This window comes from Nicotiana tabacum, chromosome 3 (assembly GCF_000715075.1).
Source record: "Nicotiana tabacum cultivar K326 chromosome 3, ASM71507v2, whole genome shotgun sequence".
Taxonomy (NCBI): domain Eukaryota; kingdom Viridiplantae; phylum Streptophyta; class Magnoliopsida; order Solanales; family Solanaceae; genus Nicotiana; species Nicotiana tabacum.
The window spans coordinates 204,820,510-204,842,976 of NC_134082.1; the positions used below are offsets into that span (position 1 = coordinate 204,820,510).

Below are 22,467 nucleotides of genomic sequence, written 5' to 3' on the forward strand. Positions count from 1 at the left end.
TATGTTATGTCTTTATGAAAAATTATTGGAATCGATATAAAATGTTCGTCGACGACATCTATCATAGCGCTAAGTATAGATGGAGATCTTAAGGCTGTCGAGACATACAAAAATATTGGCCAAATAGGCGATACACAATTCAAATAGAATTGATTTAATATGAAAGACATGTAGTTTTGGACATGTAGTTCAAATACTTGAAAGTATAAAGTCAATGGTATGTGCAATCAGTTTTCGATATCTTATATGTCTAGCATGACATAAAAACTTGATATGCATCTAAAGTCTATTATATGGATTATATGACTTAACTTATATGACAATCCATGAAGGATTTAAGTCGCTTAAAGCATATACAATTCTTGGTCTTGAAGTACCACATCCTAAGTGAAATTTGTGCACAAATGTATCTTGTTATAACTATAAGCATGATAATATGATAGCAAGAGTTTTCACCTCTATGTGAAGATATTGAACTGACGATTCCAACAAGATCATATGAAAACAATACATCTATTAAGAATGATGATTTCAAGGTTCAGCATATTCATTCAAGTTAATATGGCTAATTTATTTATCAAATCTCTACCAAAGATCCTTTGAAAATGTTGCACAAGATTGGAATGCAAATGCTTAAAAATGCGAATTGATGCTCTCATCAGGGGGAGTTAATGCGCGTTGCACTCTTTTTCCCTTACAAGGTTTTGTCCCATTGGGTTTTCCTTGCAAGGTTTTTAACGAGGCAACCAAAAAGTGTATTGTTAAATATGTGTACTCTTTTTCCTTTTCTACAATTTTTTTTCATTGGGTTTTATTTAGTTAAGGTTTTAACGAGGCACATTATCTGTTGAATAGACATTCAAGGGGGAGTGTTATAAATAGAATTCTATTTAAGGTGAATGTCTATATTTAGAGAGATTCTAGGGTTTATTACTTGGTGGTTAAGCCAATCTCTTCCTATAAATAGAGGGTTCTATTTTATTGTAATTCATCTCATATCAATAAGAATTCTCTCTCAACTTTTACCAGTAATTACTACTGTATTGCTTAAAAGTGGGACGCAACGAAACGCCGTCGTTGAAGGTCGGTCTTGGCCAAGTAGAGAAGAAGCTGGATATGATCCTATACATCTGCAGCATACTGTATTAGAATGTTGCATAATCCAGCACAGTTAGATTGCTACAATCTGGTAAAATAGGACCACAGAGCCTATCCAAACGGTACACAGTTGTTTTTCTTGACGACACATCCAAACAAATCTCTTAGCAGTCTGTTTCTCTCTCCTCTCTCTATTTCTCTCTCTATTAAAATCAAAGTTTGCTAAGTCATTTTGTTCTTTGACGATAACCGTTGAGTGTATTCCGAGACTCTCTCCTTAATCTGCTTTGTTTGAAAGGTAATTTTAGCTTCTCAATTTAAATTGTTTGATTTAGCTCTTCCTTCATTTCTCATGATCATTATCTCATTTATTATAGATCAGAAAAAGCAAATATTTTTAATTTAGGGCTATATTCGATTCAGATAGAGCCGAATAAATACTACTATAGGATTCATACAACGGACTGAGGATTTTGGAATTGAGGCATACTAGTTATTGTTCTTGTCGTATTCTTTAATTTAGGGTTTCTGCTTTTCTATTTTCTATTTTTTTCTTCATTGGTTTTGTTTTTCCTCTTTTTATCCAGAAATTACACTTGTTTGTTTGTTCCAGCATTAAAAATTCGATAAATTGAACATTTTGGGCTGGGTTGTTGGAGTTACTTTGTTTTACTCGTTTCTGGATTCGAATGCTTTGTCCTTTTCCTTTTACCGCTTGCTAGGGCGTTGCTTTTTTGGGTAATTTCTTAAAATCTGTTTTCTACAGAAAGGCGCATCCTTTTCTATTCAAGTATTTTCTGGGGTGTTGATCTGTGTCACTGAGCGCTGATGACCAGTGCTGGAGCTAAGTCTGTTGAAAAATTACACTGTACAAATAGGGTAAAAACAAAGTTTTGTTATATATGTGTGTGTGTGTGTGTGAGAGAGAGAGAGAGAGAGAGAATTGTTGAATCCCTTGATAGTTTGGTCTATCACTCACTGTGCAAGTTTACATTTTTTGTACCTCGTGCTCTGCCACTGGCGGATAGTAATCTCTAAGCAGCATCTTGTCTCCTTGTTGTTTCCATAAAGCTGACAGCTAGTTGGATTTAGACAAAACCTTACTGTTTTTTGTTTAAAACTTGTACAGGCTGGTTTATGATCTTTATATGACTTCATGTTTTTATACAGATCAATAAGCAAACTGCGAAAGCTGTAGCTTGTACATGTCTTTGTCCCTCCTTCCATCTAACCGAGAGCATATTTATCCTTGCCTCTAGTCTCTTTTATTTCCAAGCATATCTCGTAAGGAAATATAATTGCGAGTTTTGGGTATTTTTTCCTATTTACTCATTCAAAATATTTATTTAGTGGGAAATAAACTCATTCGAAATAGTTTGAGATGTTTGGTCATTGTAAAATGGGACCCCAGTAATCCTAAAGTGTTTGAGATGTTTGTGTATAGTAGTGACCTCATCTGTTCTGATTCCAAACATTTCTTTATAGCTTTATCCATACTTTTTATCTTCTCTTTATTCATGATATCGAGTCATCTAAGCATGATTTAGTCTAAATATATACATAGATATTAGGGTACATTCATATATTTAATCTTGATTGTTGCATAAGGAAGCCCGTTTCTTTAACTCAAAATTCTGCATGCAGATAACTCCATGCTTCTGCAAGTCATTACCTAGGTGAAGGATTATCCGTTCTCTGAAATGCAGTTTGCTTGCATCAACTGGGATAGCATCAACTGGGATACCTGAGAGCCAATTCCTTGGATTACCAAAAAGCTCATAAAGAGCAAAAAGCAGATTTTCTTCCCTGCTGGTTTTCTTGTTGTGTACACCTTTGTATTAAACGGTATAAAGACCTAAAGAGCAGAGTTTCTCTGCCTAGCTGGTTTTATCGTTGCTCACAAAATGGCATGTGAAGAAATTCTGAAGGCTGTTTTCCCGTTTCTGGAGGGCACTGACCTGGCTACATGTATGATAGTGTGCAAACAGTGGCGAGATATTGCACGAGATGATTACTTCTGGAAATGTCTTTGTTCTAAAAAATGGCCATCAATTTGCAAACGGTCATCTCCTCCTACTGTAACCTACTATAAACTGTTTCAAAACTTTCATAAACGGCAATACCGCAGGGCTGTTCTCCCTCCGAGACTTTCCTTCAATGACTTGGAGTTCTACATTGACATTTGGACTGAAGAGAAAATAATATTTTCAGATGTGGTACCAGGGCCTGTTCTTCAGAAGGGAATTTGGATCCCGCCTCCTGGAATCTGCGATGTGCTTAGGTTCCACTTGGAAGGGCCTGAATACAAGATGACGCTACCTGTGGAACCAAGATTTACGATTCCTTTGTGCCAGACGGTCAGTGTCTCTGTGCTTGTTGGACGCAAAGATACCAATAAAGTTGCATGCATTATAAAGAAATCCCTTTTTGATTATATTGATCGAACAGCATATCGGGCTTTAGCTTTTGATTATCTTGACTTCTCCTCTCCTATTTGCTTGTTTGTATCGGGTGTTCGGGCATGGATATCTTTGCTTTTCATGGACCATAATAATGAGGGGGCACTAGATGTTTTTGGGATAGAGATGGATTTCTGTGATGCTGCCAATTCTGAAGATGAGGTCCTGTGGCTTCTGGACATGTTGGACTGGAAGTAAGCTCAGTGGCCTTTAGATCTATATCAGGTGGTCAGTCAAGTAGTTGAAGTATGTCCACTTTGGCTAAAACTTGTACATAGTTATGCTGCTAGAGTGGACTACCATTTAAGTTGTGCACAATGCCAAGTCCAATTTAAAGTTATTTTTTTCTGGAAGTACAGTTTATAGTTTTATCGCTGGAAGAACTCCGAATAAGATACTCTAGTATCATCTCATGTATTGGTTGTCTATGGCTTCTGCAGCAAAACCTGTTCATCTTTTTCTCTCTTCGCTGATGAAGATCTTTTAAATGTATGACTAGTTGATTTAGAGTTGCCCTAGGGATCAAAGAGCTTTAGTGGTTCTTGCTTTTGAATTTAGTGGCATCATCCTTTAACGGAGTATCAGAATCTGTTATGCTTTCGCAATTGGTAATATGCTTGAATGTGCTTTGCCCCTTTCCGGTTGTATAAAACCGATTAGCACAACATGCCAAGGAAATATATCCTTTAGATGTTAAATTGTTAATTGTGCCTGATCCACTGGCCACTATTTTTAGCTTTGTGCGGCAGCTGGTATGTCCCCCCCGCCAAGACCGTCTACTGTAAATTGTACTGTAAGTTTGGCTAATTACTGAACAATTGATTCAATTTTGTTCATTAGTCCACTATGGCGGAAAAGAGCAATGGTATGTTGGTGGGGACCGACTCAGATATGGTAAATTATTTGTAAACGGAAGAAAGAGTTGTTTAAGACTACTGTTTTTCCTTCATACCATGAAGCTTGGCAGTGCGATGGCGTTTAAAGGAAGGGTACAGTCAGGTAAAAAGAAAATTCCTTCAAACCCTTGAATAGGTATCCACAGGAGCTATGTAGTGACTATAATTAATTTGTCTTACTGTATATGCACCGAGTGAAAAAGAAAAGCATACATTATCTTGTTTCTATTCATACCGTAACAAGTAACTACAAAGCAATGAGTTTTTTGAAACCAAAGAGACTTATTACCAAAGATCTAAAATATTTTGGTTAAATAAACCACCTCCAGCTGGGAGAATGGGGATTTTCTTTTTTCGTGAAGAAGTTGACGAATAGAAGCTTTTGGGTTATCAACTCGTTGTTTCTACTAAGCCATAATAATGTCAATGGTCATAGTACACACTTCCACCGGAGAAAAATTGTAATTGCCGAAATTCCAAATAGCACCTTCGCAATCAATGAAGTCAATGAGAAACATAACCAAATAATCCTGCTAACAGCTACTATTTTACAGCTGCGGATGAACAAAAATACGCATCATTATGTTACATAGGTTTGGCAATAAGCCATTTGTAAATTAGAATGCTCAGAACGTTCAGTACAGGCTTCGATGATGACTTGAGCTCTTGGGAACAATTGGCTCGCCAGTGAAGGGGTCAAATTTGTATGGCTCACCAGTGAAGGGATCAAACCTGATCCGTGGTCGAGTATGTTGATGATCAGCAGTTGCGGTAATGTGTGAATGAAGTCCAATTCTGTCATTAGTAGGAGAAGGGCTCCATGTTGCCTGCAAATTGGGACTTGCTTCATCCATCCTTGATACCCGACCAGATGGAAGGAGTGTTGCCTGCAAAATCGGACTTGCTTCCTCCATCCTTCTTGTCGTCACCCCACCAGATAGGAGCGACTGCAAAGTGGAACCTGCCTCCTCCATCCTCGTTGCCACCCGACTAGACAGAAGTGAAGTCGCCTGCAAATGGGAACTTGCTTCCTCCATCCTCTTTGCTGTCATCCGACCAGACAGATGGGGATCTAAATACGCTGAATAGTGAGATGTGTAAACATCAGTCCTGCAAGAAACCAGCAGCAAGGAGATCCTGTTACCTCAATAGTTTCCAACCTTCACTAATAGGCTTCTCTAAAGAGCCAGCAAAGCAAATTATCACTCCAAGACTATTTTTACTTGCTCAACATCATTCTGTTCTTAGCTCCAGACATGTGGCATAGTTCTAATGATCTAGCATTGAAATGCAAGCTAACCTAGGCATGGGCAAGGGTACTCGTGAGGCATATGAATCTAGATCTGGCAAACGAACTCTTGTAGAGAACCTGTCTGGTTCTGGCACCCTCAAGCCAACATCTTCTATCCTTGACCTACTATCGAATTGTTTCGGTCCCAGTTTTTCAACCTGCTGCTATATCCAGAAAAGAATTTGTTTGATAATGAGCGAAAAAGAGTATACTAACAAGGATAAAAATTTTGATGCTTATCTGCTCTCCACAGAACATACCTTAGAAATTAATGAAGCTAGATATCCTCCCTTGTTCTGCATATCAGCTCCAGACAACATGAACTATACATAAAAGGCATTGGAAAATAGAAGCATGAGGATCGAAATCGATATTTAATTGTTTTTGAATATACTGAAATTCTCACTAGAAAGATTCACAAAAGGTATAAATATTTCAGACCTGGTCAAGAATAGATATGGCAGCTGACTGGGGCAATATCTTAAGACTGGTTAAACTTTCAACATCTATCTGAAAATAAAAACTCATTCAAAACCTTTAGCTGGTTCTAGGTAATACACAACAATCAACATCATAAATCGGTAGTCTTACAGCAACTATTATGAGGTAACGGATGTTGCATAAAGCAGGTGAAAAGCTTATGTTGCAAAATAATATGTCGGCAGATTTCATAATGCGACGTGCGAACCAGGTAAAAACTCTAGTTGTTGTTTGACCACACAAGCATACACGTAAATCATGTATTTGTATGATTTACATTATGTCTCATTTTTCCACCTTCCTGAAGAGATAAAATGGCGCATCCCAGATCCTAAGAAATAAGAACAAAATCTTCCATACCGTAATTAGTACACAACTCGCCCGCTACAACAATGAACTAATACAGACAAAATTACAGACTATTTCATCAAAAACATGGAAAATTCCATGGATAACTACACTAGTATTAGACATTTACATTAGAACAAAGAATTAATAGGTACCATAAAAAAACATGGAAAGATTCCATGGATAAATACACTAATATTAGACAATTACATTAGTAAAAAAGAATTGACAACTATAGATACCACATGACAGAAAACAAAGAATTTATATCTTGCCACTACTCACCACTTCTAGGTTGTGCATCGTGAGTTTGCTTTTGGAAGGAGCCAACACCACTCCTCAAGAATCCATATAACGGAAGAGGCAAGAAAGAGGATCTCAAATTTTATATCAGCTTGTTTGGCAGTTCAATACACAAACACTAGAAACCAATACAAACAAACTACATAATGCAATCAACACCGAACATGTCTTTCTTTGTTAATACATACTCACAGGAAAAGAAGAAATTTTGCATATTTTGCTTATGATGATAACAGAATAAAAAATAACACTACTTGGGCAGAATTGACATGAAAACCTTCTTGACAAATTAGGAAGACTTAATAAACAAACAGAATTACTACTTCGGATAGTAGTGTCCGTCCGTTAACTTACATCATATCTAGTAGCAATACCAAGCCGCAAGATCCGAACTAAACGCTCCTTGACAACCACAGGTAATGCAACTACAGCAGCTTCATAAGGATCCGAATAATCCATCTCCTGATTGAAGAAATATAATCAAACCAAAGAAGACAGATTTGGAGTTGTACGACAAATATCAACCATTCTAATCAAAATGAGCTTAACAGTTCAATCATGTAGCTCACAAATACTTAACATATAGACTTGCTTCAAGCATTTATGCTCATAAGACCGAATACAGTATTATTACTCCTATTATATTATCTTGATATGGTAAACCCCATCCTACCAAACCTCCATGGTTGAAGTGGAGGAGAGCTACCAGAATATTAGGTGCTAGGAGGATATCCACAAGAGCAAGAGGCAAGTTTTATAAAACGTCTATTAGACCAGCATTGTTATATGGGAGTGAACTTCGGTCCTCTAAGGTCCCATATCCACTCCACAATATAAGTGTTGAAGAAATTCTAATGTTAAGATAGATGTGCCACCATACAAGATTAGAGAAAATCAGAATGACCACATACGACATAAGGTTCAAGTAGAATAAAATGAGAGCTCTTAAGACAATTTGGTCATGTCCTACATAGACCTCCAAATGAAAAGAAACAAGGTAGACCTAAAATCACATAGAATGAAGTTATCTCAAAGACCTACAGTCGCATGAATCCATGCAGATTTAGAGAACCTCTAGTACCATGGAACTCCACGTTATAGAATATCCAATGAAATGAGTTCAAATAGAGTGCAATGGTAGAGTAAATTCATATGGCGACCCCAACTAGCTTGAGATTGAGGCATAATTGTAGTCGTTGTCTCTTGCATATTTGAAAAGAAGAAATGATGGCATACTACAAACATAGAAGCATCAATTTGGCAAATAAGAGCAAGCGCAGGAAATTCCTATCAGAACTGCTTTTACTTTAGTTTCAAGGAAATTTTACCGGCAAACATTTGCAAGATTGAAAAGCCAGCATTTTAAATATTTTAGAGGAGAAGATCGTCGGAATTTTAAAAAAAAATTAACATCTCATTTGCATCACCAGTTGAGCAGTTGATTTAGGAGCCCTAATCATCTCAACATCTGGATCATCCTTCAAAAGCTTGGAATGACTCTCAATGGTACTGGACATGTTTGGATCCTCACGACCTCGTTTCCTGTTCTTGTCCATTGGCCTAGCAACTTCGACCTGTTAGCAAATCATAATTAATCACCAATATAGGCTTACGTATCTGTAAACTATCGTTGAAGATATCAGCTTGGACAACTTATGAAAACTAGAAAGGATAAAAATCACCTGAAGCTTGCATGAGGGACCTCCCATTGGCCCTTGTACAGTTTTCTCATTCAACGCCATAATAGCATTGTCAAGATCCTATCCTCACAGCAGAGAGGAAATGGGATTGGGGAAAGAAACAAAAGAAAGACAATGTCAGCTGTACTAGAAGCGAAATTGCAATCTTAAGGGTCACTTTTTATTTGGATTTCTAATTTTTCCTCATAAAGTCAGATTTTCCCACAGAACTGATAGCCAATGCTACTACACAGATGATATCCTTTCAGTTTATTGTACTGCTTCTAGACAAAAAGAATAGTAATTGTCTATTATTCATCATGAGTAGAAGCAGTAGCTTTAATGTTGCTAAATGAGACTTGTAAGCATATTAGTGAAAGAAAGTAATGACAAACTGCGCTTCAAGAAATTTTTGCAATGGCGCTATTGGCATATTGCCAAACTTTCTGTTACTCTCTCACACATCCTTCCAGATATACAGAAAATTTCCCTTTGAGGACATCATTTTCCTTCTCCCACTGCCCATTGAATTCACCTCTTGAGCCCTCACTATATAGGTCCCCTAACATCAGCTCACTCCATAGAATATTGATGGTTAAGGTATGTCCCACCACCTTAATCTGCTTCCGAATTGCCTGGCAGCTAGTCTTTGATGCTTTAGGTTAGGAAGAATCTCTTGTAGTTGACCAGGCACAAGCAGTTTACCTCTTAACATCATTTGGTAATTTGAGCATTCCATCAATATTTTAACAAGAATGAAGATGATTAGATGGTCAAAATTATGTAGCGAGTAAGAGACTTGAGAGGATTTGCGAAGCTAATGGAATTGATGGCTAGGAGTTTATTGAATGTGAAGATGAGAATAGACATTTTAGATTCAGGAAAAGTGAGGGAGGAATCTTTGTTTTGATTTCCTTTTTTTGGGGGGTTGGGGGGGGGGGGGGGGTTGACTGAGACAGGCTTAAATGAACGAAGCGGACAGTGATACGTCATATAGGCAACCCCAACTTGTTTTTGGGGGGTGGGGGGTTTCCAATAGGGTTTGGCACAAAGAGCTTCAATGGGTTATTTTTGCATCATATCGAAGAGCTGACAATGAAGACAGAGGATCATTTTAATAAAATAAATGCACTTAAAAATACTAAGAACTCTTTTATCACCTTTTTTTTGTTTTAAAAACATTGTACTTGCATAACATTGGCATGAGGTGAGTTTTTTTTTCCTGATAAATATTGGCATGAGATGAGTTTAAATTGAGTAACATGGTCAGTGAGGATCCTATACACGACCCCAACTTGTTTGGGACTGGGGTGTAGTTGTTGTTATATTGTTTTGAAAAGCACTCAACTACTTTACTGCAAGCTATTGAAAAGAAATCAAAATTTCTAACTACATAACAAAAATAAAAGGAACAATAATTTCATCTTAAATTTGAATGACCAAACGAAACTGACAAATTAATTTTGATCAAGTCGACACTGACAAACTTTTGCGGGCTATAAGATGGCTTCTTGATCATTAGGTGTTGAATAACACATTCTGGAGGAGCTTTAACCCAAATTTGAAATTCAAAATAGTTAATTTGTTTATTTGTTCTAGGTTTTTTATTTTGAAGACATTATAATCAGACATTAAAATAATTTCACATTTGATATACATGAATATAAGAAATCAATGATTTGCACCTAAAAGTTGCCAGAGGACAAAAAAAAGTAGCATTCACCAAAATTACAGGGGGTAGTGAAATTAGTAACTAGAGCAGGAGTAGAACATCCACAAGTTGAAGGGACTTGCACACAAATGCCAAATTGATCAGCTCCAAGAAAGAAAGTCAAACTCATACTAACAATGACAACGGCTAAACTTACAGATCGCTTATCGAAGTAAACGAATCCAATGGTGGAGCTACCTTTCCTGGATAGAGCTATCCTCTCTACCTGAGATATATTAATCACATGTATGGAAGAAGTCATCAGAGTTCAATTTTTTTGAAATTTTTAATGCAACTAATAGCGAAACATCAAAATGAAATTGCAAGGTAATAATACATTGCCAAAGGGCTGAAAGAGCTTCTTCAAGTAATCTTCATCAGCACCAGGAGGTACATTTCTAACGAAGGCTGCTTTGATCTGACAATCCAAACGAAGGTAAGGTGAAAATAACAGAAATCTAAGGATTTTCATTCTATGAGTATCGTAAAAGGGAAGAGAGGAAAAAACCTGAGCAAGTTCATTGGGATCAGGTTCCTCAGCCCACTGTACAGATGGATGTAACTTGCCATCAATGAGAAAATCAGATTGGGAGCCTACCCGAAAAGCACGAGCCGCAGCCTGTGATTGAGAATTTTGAAGGAAGTTTATATTTGGGATTTGTTTTCATTAGAGTAGCATATTCATAATGGGGTGGAAGTATTGGATTTTATTGAATTATTTATTTGGCAGGGACCAATGGTTACAGCACTATATTCAAGAGTTTTGGGCAACAAGACGGTGAAGCAGTTTGAGCGGAGAAGACAAGGACAAATTATTTGAAGTATGAATTAATACATATTCCTTCTGCTCTGATTCTTACCGAAGATTTTGAACTATGAACTTGCACAGCAAGATACAGTAACTTTAGCTCGGGAAAGGCAACAGATTAAAGGCCAAATGAGGGTTCCAATCCACCATGAAGATATTTTGACCCAACTTGCCGTAAATTGAGCAGATTACATAATCATATGAAGTTGGTTAAGTTCATAGTCGAGGATTAACAAAATTTTGTTTCTCACTTACAAGCTATCTCAAATCCTATAGAGGCCGACACAGAGGTTGACATTATAGCATCGAAGATGAGTTTTTTTTTTTGACAAATGACATTGAGACTGGGATTTATGGATATTAGCATCTCTTTGTTACTTCAACAACACTATGCCTTAATCCTAAACTAGCTGGGATCGGTATATGAAATCCTCTGTATCTTATGATAAATCAGAAAATAAGAGCTAATATCCATAAGATCATAGCTTCATTTAAGATTACCAATTGTTCTAGAACTACTTAGGTACATACAATTGAATCATTAATGACTAAGAATCTACAAGTTTATTAACAGCTAGAAGAATCAAGAAAATAACAGAAAACATTGATTCCAGTATGTAACTTCAACAGAGTGCCTATTTACACATTTTTTTGAGCATTATCTATGTAAAACATGAAAATATTACAGACGAGACCAGGAATCAACATAAAAAGATAGACTGTGCAACGATATTAAAGAGTTGGTTTGGTTCTTCCTGCATTTCAAAATTAATATCTAGTTATGACTTGGCACTGGTAGGCCTGAGCAAAGATACAGAGGTTTGAAGCTGGAAAAATGTAAGGAACTTTCTCTTTTTCTTTTGGCGGAATTGGAGTAAAATTACCTTTTAGGAAAAGCGAGAACTACTTTGAACAGACCACAAAACAAAGATTGAGACTCGGCTTAGGACCTAGGAGCAGTATATTATCATGTTATAAGGAAATTAAGTAAATTGTCCACAATAGGCATAAAAATTGGTTTTCAATAGGAAAAGTCAAGTAGATAATTCAAGAATATGGGTAGCAAATTGGACAGCTTTTATAAGCTTGAATTCTTAACACATGTGAATAATGTTTGGACCTTTACATTGGTCAAATAATATTTGGTATATTCTATTTGTATAAGTATGTCAGACATTTGAAATATCCCTAAGAGAGAGTATGTGACTGAAAGAAACTGAAGCAACTGGTCAAGCTAACTGGATGGGTTATAACAAAGGCTAGAGAATGTAGACAACTAATAGCAAGAGGAAATAGGTCAAGATCCAGAGAAAAGAACAGTGTGACCTAAAGTATGAGAAAAATACAATAAGTTACTGCATGGAGACTCCAAGTATGTGAAATGATATTGTTAATATCATACTCCAGGAAAATATTGTTTGTCATGGAATCCATGACAGAGACAGCCGGCAGCAAGAATCCCAATAGCAGTAAGAGACAGACCATTTTCACGACATAGAATAACTACTAGAAAAGGAAGTTCAAACTGAAAGAAAATAGTTTAAATCCTCAAGCAGATTACGAGTGTTAGACAACATAATTCATCTTCTCCCAATCAACATATATAAAAGAGACATATCTTCTCCTCAATAGTGATAATACACATAGCTTCTTGTTGGAATTTTTGCATGACCATGAGATATATAGAAGAATAGCTTGTGCATTTGAAATTTTGTCACAGGAATCTTTAAAGTCCGCTTAGATACTTGTATGCCACTACAGGGAGAAGTGTAACATTTAAATAACATTTAACTATAGAGAATCTCTACTTAAAAATCAACCCAAATAAAATGAAAGGGATAAGGAGGATTCATAGCAGATCCAGGTAGTTTGGGTTGAGACATAGTTGATTGATACGAGATATACAGACATTTATATCTACTAATTATATCAGTGGCTGAACGTTATATTTCCTCAGGTGTCTATCAAGTCAATGATGATGTACTTGAATGGTTGGGCATCTCACACATATGGAGCTACATGTTTTGCAAGAATCACAGGATTCTGGGATTCACAAGTAATAATAGAAGCATCAAGGAAAGTGATGCATCCCAGACGTGTTATTTTTACTTTACAATATTACTCAGGATGTTAGCCACAAATTAGCTCGAAAGCAAAGGTGGAGAATATTAAGCAACTTGTACAGATTTTCAAGTGCATAGATGAATCACCTCTGATATTTGGGTTTACCCTTGGAAGAAAATCAGAAACTGTGCCGTGGAATCCGGCAACTGTGAAGGTTGAGAAAACCTTAGAAGGACGTAAATGAAGTACTTGCCTAATGAAGGAAGGAGGTTTTAAGCAAAGTACACAGTCTAGCTTTTCCACGTACTACACGTCTTTGATGCACATATCCACAGCAATAGTGGGAGTATTTTAAGAGAAAACAAGGAAATTTCTTGAGGGATTCAACAAGAGTAGAAAGTTTCCATTGACAAGGAAGATAGCAACTTCTCGCAAGGGTGTGAGAGAGCTGAGGGTCTTAACAAGGCTCCACTGGGAAAGTGGATAGGGAGGTTTAGATACAATTCTGGCATTATGTACCGTGTCATAGCAGAGAAATATGGAGTTTAAGAAGTGGTCGGAGAACTGCTTAGATTTCAATGCCATATAGTGGGAGGACTATGGCAGTGTATAATGAAACTGTGAGAGGAGTTTACAGGGAATGTTAATTTCAAAATGGGAAATTCAGCCCTGGTCAATATTGGAGATAGATGATGTGATTTTTCTGTCCATCACTTATCCAGCTATTTACTCAATCTCATGTCAGCATAAACTAAATGTTATTATACAGATCAGTGGAAAGAAACGTTCTGCAGGATTGAAAAGTTGAAGAACCCCAAAACCTCCTTGACCTGTTGTATAAGCAGAGATCTCAATCACACATCAGGACACGTGGAGATGAAACACAGAATGTTGTCCTTTTCACAATAAGGTTGTTTATCATAGGTTGATGAGAAGGGAGAACAAATTCTCCTTTGAATGATTAGCTGCATGTGAAGTCCTAGTCACAATAAAGTTTTGAGGAAAAGGAAGATAAAACCAGATTATCTAGTCGTTATGTCTAAAAAGGCAGGGGAGGATGTGAATTATCTATTACTACAGTCAAGTGGCACATCTATTATGGTACAAGCTTGGAATTGGTTGGGTGATGCCGAGCACCCTCAAAACCATGCTACATATGTAGGAACAGAAGGAGGAGAAGCAGAGGATTGAAATCAACCCCCTGAGTAATCACTTGTGGACAATATAGAGAGTGAAATCGACAAGCTTTAAGGAATGAAAATTACTTATGTAAGATTAGGAGATTTCTCTTTTTCTTATAGTATATGTTTAAAGTACCTATGAGGTAACAGTTAGCATAAATGGTTGGATGCTCTTGTAAAGAATCATACTCTTATTTCAAGTTCTCTACCTTTGTTTATTTTTTGCATGTTTTCCTTTTAAAGCAATAAAACTAATAATTTATCCAATAAAATAAAAAGAAAAGGGAATATATTAATACATTGAAGGGAAGGAAAAAGAATCCATTAACAACACATCATCTTTGATCTTACTTGCACCAGACAAGGAAAGCATAAGCAACTTAACAATAAACTAAGGCACCAGACAAGGAAAGCATATTGTTTCAGGGAACAATAAATTGAGGCGATAGCACTTAAGCACTTATGATCCATCAACGTCATTCTAGGCATACTCAAAGTTATAGATGAAAACATGGATACTGGAACACTGGAGACATCAACGATCAGATATTGGAAGTCCATATAGAGATGTCAGCTCTGGAGATACTAAAAGTGAAAACAACATTAGATGTACAAAAAGATGATAGTACTTTTATCAGTTTAGTTGATATAGAAATTGTATAGCATTACGCTTAGGATTCATATTAATATATGGAACTTTTATTTTGTCCTTTTTAGTATCCAATAGGCATATTAATTACCAACTCTTAAAGAGTTTCTCATTAGCGCATGTTGCATTTTAATGTGGTGTACATAATTTTGTAGAGAACAAAATTTGCAGCTTTTGTTTCACGTTTTAGAATGTCGCATATGCATTTCAGTCATACGTTAAAGATTGAAAAGAATGCTAGCGCAATATTTTAAAGCTGAATTTCCCAATCTGTAATAACATGTCTGAGAGTTTTTTCTTCTTTTTTTCGATAAGATGAGGTTAATAAAATGTCTGAGAATTTGTTTCATTAAGGGAGATTCCTCAAGAATATAGGCATCATAATTTGGTTCTGGAACTGAGAATCAAAACCACGAACCTGAGCTTCTATCCTGTAGTATTTAAGATGCAACAATATGAGTAAAAGTGATGTTACAACAAGGTTAAAATAATTCAACCACCATAATACTAATTAATAATGTAAAACATGGACAGAGGCATTACAGCATGAGATGGGAATTTCACGAAAGCAAAACCCCGATTCCGTTGCTTCTGACCAGGTTGGACATCTCCAAGAAGTGCAAGATCAACAGATACAACATCTGGAAAAACCTAGAGAGAGAGAGAGGGGGAGATGGATATTCAACAATATTTCAAGAGATTAAGAAAAGTGCACTGTAAGCAGTTAAAAGGTGTACCTGGCGCACAATACTCTCAAATTCCTCCGCACCCCAACCTTGAAATAGTCCAAACAAGCAATAAGGAAAGCACACAAACAAAGAAAAATTGTCTCTTGCTCAAGTGCCAGAAAACATAAGTAGAAGGAAGATGATTTAAGGCTCAAATTCACAAATCCAGAGAAGAAAATGTATCCTAGTAAACTACAAGAGTACAAAGCCCAAAATGAATGAGAAAAAGAAAAAGAAACAATTTAACAGTCAAATTCATAATCCAGATATAGAGTATACTGTAATAAACTACAAGCGTGAAAAGCCAATTATTATATAGCACCTGCATAACCAGAGTAGCAGCAAGACAATGGATATTTATGAAAGATCAGCCCGTAAAATTGTAATATAATGCTAAGTCCTTGTATGTTCAACATATCTTCTATGTAATGGCATCTTCTATGTATTGTCATTAAAGAACTTCTCCAGTGTCACAGAAAGACCCTAATTAAATCAGGCAATAACTCTTGCACAACAAGATTTGCAAGACAAGACGAACCTTTGTTAAGATTTCCAAGAAATAAAGTGTCCTGCTCAACTGAGGGGCGAACCCCGAGTTTCTTCCCATCCAGCTGAAATAATAGCCACAAAACAAATCTAATATAATAGGGAGAGAAAAATTCCACTGTTCAACAGAATACAAGCAACCAAACTCATAGCAGGATGACAATCTTTGAGAATCTTCCAAACATTTCATACTCAGAGAGAAGTAACTTTATCCAGTCACCGAGTTTCAAACCGTAAGCAACTGGCCCTCGGGGATTTCTCGGTCATCAAAAGAAAAATTAGTAATGGGTAATATGAGCCGGATAAATTGAACATTGGTCCATGAAAACCATCTTTATGCCATTAATATAGTAAAACTAACTTAATACATTGCACAAAAAACACAATAAAGTGAACAAGGAAATTCCCCATTTCCCTGACAGTAGACTAAGTAAAACTTGAGAAGTGAACATATCAATCGTATGCATAAAGCTTATTGATGACATTTCCAATACTTCTCAATTTGAGGCATAAAAATAATACTAGTACTCACCAAGCTTGTTAAAATATACAATGACTTCAAGGTCCCTTTAGAGGCTTTGTTGAGATGTTTGTTAGTTGTTCATGGAGATAACAGATTCAATGACTATTTCCTTGAAACGAACCTTTTTACCCAAATAAATTGGCAGGCCACATATATGCTCAGGTGCTTCATGAAAAATCGAATAGAGGTTGTGCACAATGCTGCTTGATTATCACAACATAACCTTATTCGTTTAGCATCTCCAAACTTCAAAGCTATAAGCAATTGTATAATCCATAGTAACTATAACCATGGGCTGAAACTTGCCTTATGTGCTAAAAACAATGTTATGTTTCTTAATTTTCCATGATATATACTCACCAGCAGAAAAGACATAGTATCCAGATATAAATAGTTGATCAATAGAAGAATCAACCCAATTTGCGTCAGAGTATCCTACATCTTGAGAACTTCAGTTGTCTTTGCATCAGAGTATTTAGCTTAGTGCTTTACTAATGTGCCATAGTTCATACAACAGCATCCCAATAATCAGCGTTTGGAGAGCCTGAATTGACAAACTACGACCACGGCAAAAGAAGGGCCTGATATGGTAATAGGAAGGTAGTTTAATGTACCAACCAACCTTTTGTTACCTGTTAAGATCTACACACGCTCCCCCTGATATGATAGGGGTTTACTATTTGGATCCATGGAACTATTAATACGTCTATGGTCTATAACTATCAATAGGTCTTTAGTCCAGCTTACAGTTTTTTACTAGACTAACATTACACTATGTTATCGAATATAACAGATAATCTAATGAATTGTACGTGCAAAGCCCTTTATTAAAGTTTCTAAGTCCTACTCAGATGTACTACATAATGCCCATAAAACTATTTGCTACTTAAATAATAAGTAAAGAGATATCCTAACAAAACAAAGGCGTCCATAGTTGAACAAATACCAAATTAGGTGTCCATAGCTATCCAAAGAACGAAAAAGAAAGTAAAAAGGAAAAAGAGAAACAAAAAACATAGAACAAATCAGTTGCTCCAATTGCTGGAACAAAAATCATGTATCTGACGCGTGAACTTTCAATAAAGCAAGATGCGTAATTCAAGCTTATCTTCGTGAAAAAAATATTGTCGTAATGAGCTAAAGTGTCAAAATGCCAAGAAATAGTTATACAGCAATCTTTTATTCTAGGGAAAAATCTATATTCCAAGTAAAGTGCAACTCTTTTTAATATTCTTATATGAGGACCAATTCTTGAATCAACAGAAGGCAAATCTTTGACAATGATGTAAGCCATCAACTAAAAGATTCTGTTAGTTACTAGGAGTATTAAACTATTGCTTATAATTCTCTATATTATCCAAGCAAGTGGTCGTCTTATGTACATGCATGAGCAATAAGAGCATCACACATGCAAGTTGATAGGAATAAGTGAAAATGTAAGAGTTTATCAAGACAAGACAATGAAATATCTAATGCATCTATCGTGAGGCTTTACCACATATCCAGATTTTTCCTTCAGAGCTTTGTCAGCAGCATATTTTGTTGCAAATCGTACAAAGCAAAACCCCTGTCATCATTCATAACAAATTAAAGGTACAACATTAGCATCTAAACCTTCATTTTTCTATTGTCGCTTTTCATTTCTTATTCTTCTCTTTTAGCTTTGTTTTTTTTTCTTTTTTTTTTTTTGGGGGGGGGGGGGGGGGGGGGGGTGTGCAAAGCATGAGTAATTACAGGTAATACAAATAAGCAGATCATACTGACAACCTTAGGAACGCCTGTCTGGTCTTTTATCAACCGTATTTCCACAATCTCACCACATGAAGAAAATACCTGTAAAATGCAGATGTTTTACACACATAATCTGACACAAATACAGAGTGATACTGTAAGATAGTTACAATCATTGACAATAAGAAGTCCAGCTCTAGTCATATTGTTCTTACCATTATGTTCCTGTAACCCCTAAACTCCGAAACACCAGCTTTTGGCATGGGATTGGTTTGTTAGTTTTTTAAAGATAAAAGTAGAGTCAAGAGAAATAAATTTGCAACTGCATAACGTAATTAGGTAAACTGATCTACCACAAAAAAAGGCATAATTAATTTTAACAATTTCCCCTCAAGAGAGAGGAATAAAAGAGACAAACAATAGTGGTGGTATCATATAGTGTATTTAGAACAAATTGATTATTAAAAGTAGAACAATATCCATTTTGTAATGTAATTCCTCAGAATAACAACAACAACAATCCAGTGTTGTCCCACAAGTGGGGTCTGGGGAGGGTAGGATGTACGCAGCCTTACCCCTACCCTGGAAGGGCAGAGAGAGTGTTTCCGATAGACCCTCGGCTACAGAAGGTGAGAGAAGCCCTGGTAGCAAGTAATAGCACAACCCTAATTCCTCAGAATAACAATTTATGAAATAACGAGCAAAAGGAGCAATTGTTTGTGTCATTAGCATAATAAGGGGCTTTTTGTGATACCTAATATATGTTCATGAGTAAGGGTGACAATATACCTAAAATTGTAGCATAAAAAGTTAAAGTCACTACGTACTGCAAAGATTCGAGGAATAAACCCTACTTGCCTCAAATGAAGCATGATCTGTTTAAAAAATGACCCAACACAAGCCCTCAAAGACAGCAGAAAACTAGGCATCCCTAGAATTCAGTGAATTTAACCCTTTGACTGAATAAGCAATCTAACCTAACTCTAATTCTTCAAGTCAATAGGAGACTTAACTTAAATTGTTAGCTAGTTTAACAGATTGGCTAGACTATATAAGGTGAGAGAACAGTATGAGCAACACCCACACAGAAGGCATCAGTTTGAAGGATCAATCAGAGTTATGAAGGAGAGAGGGAGTCCGTCTATCTACTTTCCTTATCCTGGCTATGGAAAGTGTAAGAGGGATTCTAAGCAGGATTATGGTTTAGAGTGGGAAGAAGTATAAAGTCTGAAGTCACAGTTCCTCACATTTATGTGCTGATGGTACCTTGATTTTTTGGAGCAGAGGAGAAGCACGTATGATGCTAAAGGTGGTTCTTTAGCTTTGGAAGCTGTCTTTGGATGCACATAAAAATAGGCAAAAGCCTGTCATACCCTATAAATGATGCGATCTATGTGCAATCCTCCTTAGAAGATACTTGGATGCAAAACTGGTGAATTTCCATGTCTTGGTCTCCCCCCAGGCACCAGATAAAAGTCAGAAGTAGTATCCCGGGGGGGGGGGGGGGGGTAACAGATTTAAATAAAAACTAGTCACTTGAAAGAAACAATATTGCTCAGTGGGAGGATGACTGACCCTGATCCATAGTGTCCTGGAAGATACTCTATACATCAATCTTAACTACACCTCCCAGAGGTATTAAAACAGCTAGGGCGTATAAAAAGAAACTTGGGAAGTTAGCATTTATCAGCATAAGTTCCATTTCATAAGGTAGTTAGATGTGCGGAAACCAAATAATGTTGGTGAAATTGATGAAAAAATTAAGGCTCCATAAATGAGTCTATTGCATAAATAGTTGTGGAGGCATATTTTTGAAGGTGATTATGAAATATAGGACCACTGGTGCACTCAAAATGTCTCCACTTTCGATACAGCAAGGCCATGGAAATACATTAGAAAGTTATGGGACGAATTCCAAAGCCATATTTATCCTGAAGTGGGCAATTGTATGAAGATAAAATGTTGGCAAGATCTTTGGCTTGGTCACACTTCTGAGAGATAAATACCCTTGATTTATTCAGGTTTGTAGTGTATCCTGATGCCATGATACTTTAGGGTAGAGCAAATGGTACCTAAATATAAGGTATTGTGGGGATTGGATATTGAGAGGATGATTTCTTTGCTAGAAAAACTTGAATACAGGACACAGACTTCTGAAAAAGTGAAACGGAGATATTAACTTTTAGTAAGTCATACACTCAATACTATCATAATCTGCTGAAAGGTGGAAGACATCCAGTGACTGGCCTTGGAAACTGTTATGCAAGATAAAGCTCCACTCGAGGTCACATGCTTTAGTCGGACGCTTTACATGATGTATGCCTCACTCAAAGACGACAAGATAATGAGATGTTTTATCCCATGTGATCGGTGTTTTACGTATGACAAGGATATCGAGGATACTAATCATCTCTTCTACATTATAGAGTGGCAAGGGAGTTATGGGACCTTTTCTAAAAATCTAATTGGGATCCATTGAGTAATGCAAAGGACTCTGAATATACCTATCTCCATGCAGCTAGTAGGAACACAAGAAAGACTGCACAAGATTCTGTTTACAGTCCCAACATGAATCGTGTGGACTCTCCCCAGTGAAGCACCCGATGTGGTTTGATGGTGAAACTTACCCTAGTCATATACTGATCTACAAGTGTTTAACTGACCTTGTTTTGGTGTAACAAAAATTTAATATAATGTCGTTTGATAAGTTGAAATTTGTTAACAATGTAGATAACACATTCGTTTTTACAGGTATAAGTTAAAATTTGTTAATAATGTAGATAACACATTTGTTTTACAGGACTTCCTTCATGTACTTTTTGTAACTCAGCAATAGCTCAGTGCTGACCCAGTTAATACTTAATAATGTTTACTTATTTTATCCACACACAAAACAAAACAAGCTCAATGAAAAAATAAACTTGAACCAAAAAAATAAACTTGAAGAACCAAAAAGACAATGTAACATAAATCTGAAACAAACCTCATGAATTTTGCTTTCAGTAGTAGTACGGGCCAAACCACCAACAAAAACCTCTGTCCCTTTCATGTCCTGTTCTGCTCCGCCAGAAAAAGAAGTACAGCCCATTAAAAGTTAAAACCACCTTTTTCTAAACAAAGTAACATGCAAAACCCACATTGAAACCTTGTGTAAGAAGGGAATTGGGAACAAACAATTACCCCTCTCCATAAGAGAGCCAGATAAGGAGTCTATACGAAAGCACATAACTACAGATCATTCAACATCTTCTTACTGTAGTGACCATTTATTATTGGAGATGTCTAAAAGATCACAATTTGAGAACCAACTTCTAGTGAATTACTATATAAACTACATAAAAGTGTGTTTGCAACTGAAAAGAAATTAAAAATATTTTTTTTTAAAAGGGAACCTTACTATTATTTGCTAGGTGATGCTCAATCAACCGGCTCATCTGCAATCGGACGGGATGGAGTAAATCTCCCAGTGAAGCCGAAAAGACAGCGTTTTCAGAATTTTCAGGATTCTACAAGTAATGAGCTATGCTGAGGCTGCTTTTGTCTACAATTCAATGATTTGCATTAAAAATACTGCAGTAAAATTCTCAATTTCACTTTGGGCCAATAAATTATGGCAGCCCAAATCGTCTGTAAACAAATATCACATAGGTGGTAACGTTTATCCAACTTTCTTCTTCTCCCAAACTATTTGGGTGAGGTATTTTAGTAGTCATAGGAGCATTGGTAACTGTATGAATTGATTCTATAACAAATTAATTACCTTAGCCGCTGGGAAAAATGGAAGTCTCCAATGAACTCTCAATCCGCGGGAATTTAGAGCAATTTGGAACCCTAAGTTTTCAAATCAGATGTTGCTGTTCGGATCTTCCCAGCCTGAGTTTTCAGCATATCATACTCTTTCCTATATTGACTATAATGCCCTTTGTTGTGTGTGATTAATTTTGAAACACGGTTGATTAGGAAAATAATTAT

The 22,467-nt window shown here is 36.4% G+C and overlaps 2 protein-coding genes and 1 long non-coding RNA gene across 14 annotated transcripts; 2 read left to right on the forward strand and 1 right to left on the reverse strand.

Annotated features, from left to right (window-relative positions):
* Positions 1-1,258: 1,258 nt before the first annotated feature.
* Positions 1,259-2,854, forward strand: LOC107813977 (uncharacterized). The gene is made up of 3 exons (XR_012708126.1): positions 1,259-1,396; positions 1,865-1,977; positions 2,743-2,854. It is a non-coding gene; the product is annotated as an uncharacterized LOC107813977 (long non-coding RNA).
* Positions 2,855-2,856: 2 nt separating this feature from the next.
* Positions 2,857-4,259, forward strand: LOC142161623 (F-box protein At5g39250-like). The gene has a single exon (XM_075250444.1). It carries the CDS (start codon positions 3,003-3,005, stop codon positions 3,753-3,755), a length of 753 nt encoding a protein of 250 aa, XP_075106545.1. The 5' UTR covers positions 2,857-3,002; the 3' UTR covers positions 3,756-4,259.
* A 659-nt stretch (positions 4,260-4,918) lies between these two features.
* LOC107764196 (uncharacterized) lies at positions 4,919-22,401 on the reverse strand. Of its 12 annotated transcripts, none has more exons than XM_075250433.1 (18): positions 22,256-22,401; positions 21,893-22,036; positions 21,479-21,552; positions 18,532-18,597; positions 18,260-18,331; positions 16,234-16,306; positions 15,705-15,742; positions 15,511-15,618; positions 10,774-10,884; positions 10,603-10,683; positions 10,423-10,491; positions 8,558-8,635; positions 8,303-8,449; positions 7,230-7,337; positions 6,186-6,254; positions 6,005-6,067; positions 5,754-5,905; positions 4,919-5,563 (listed from the first exon to the last, which is right to left on the reverse strand). In XM_075250433.1, exons 2-18 carry the CDS (start codon positions 21,927-21,929, stop codon positions 5,089-5,091), a joined length of 1,821 nt encoding a protein of 606 aa, XP_075106534.1. In that variant the 5' UTR covers positions 21,930-22,036; positions 22,256-22,401; the 3' UTR covers positions 4,919-5,088. The 12 variants fall into 12 exon arrangements, with proteins under 12 accessions (XP_075106534.1, XP_075106532.1, XP_075106543.1 ...); XM_075250431.1 differs by having other exon boundaries at positions 5,754-5,908; XM_075250442.1 differs by having other exon boundaries at positions 21,479-21,547; positions 22,256-22,370.
* Between the last annotated feature and the right edge of the window lie 66 nt (positions 22,402-22,467).

What these genes read in the sequence shown, in the direction of transcription:
- LOC107764196 (XM_075250431.1), bottom strand. Translation starts at nt 21,929, where the DNA reads ATGAGCCGGTTGATTGAGCATCACCTAGCAAATAATA. An exon ending in TCTTGGAAATCTTAACAAAG is followed by an intron (nt 15,743 to 16,233) that starts GTTCGTCTTGTC and finishes GACTATTTCAAG; the next exon opens with GTTGGGGTGCGGAGGAATTT. An exon ending in TCTTTCAGCCCTTTGGCAAT is followed by an intron (nt 10,492 to 10,602) that starts GTATTATTACCT and finishes AATATATCTCAG; the next exon opens with GTAGAGAGGATAGCTCTATC.
- LOC142161623 (XM_075250444.1), top strand. Translation starts at nt 3,003, where the DNA reads ATGGCATGTGAAGAAATTCTGAAGGCTGTTTTCCCGTTTCTGGAGGGC.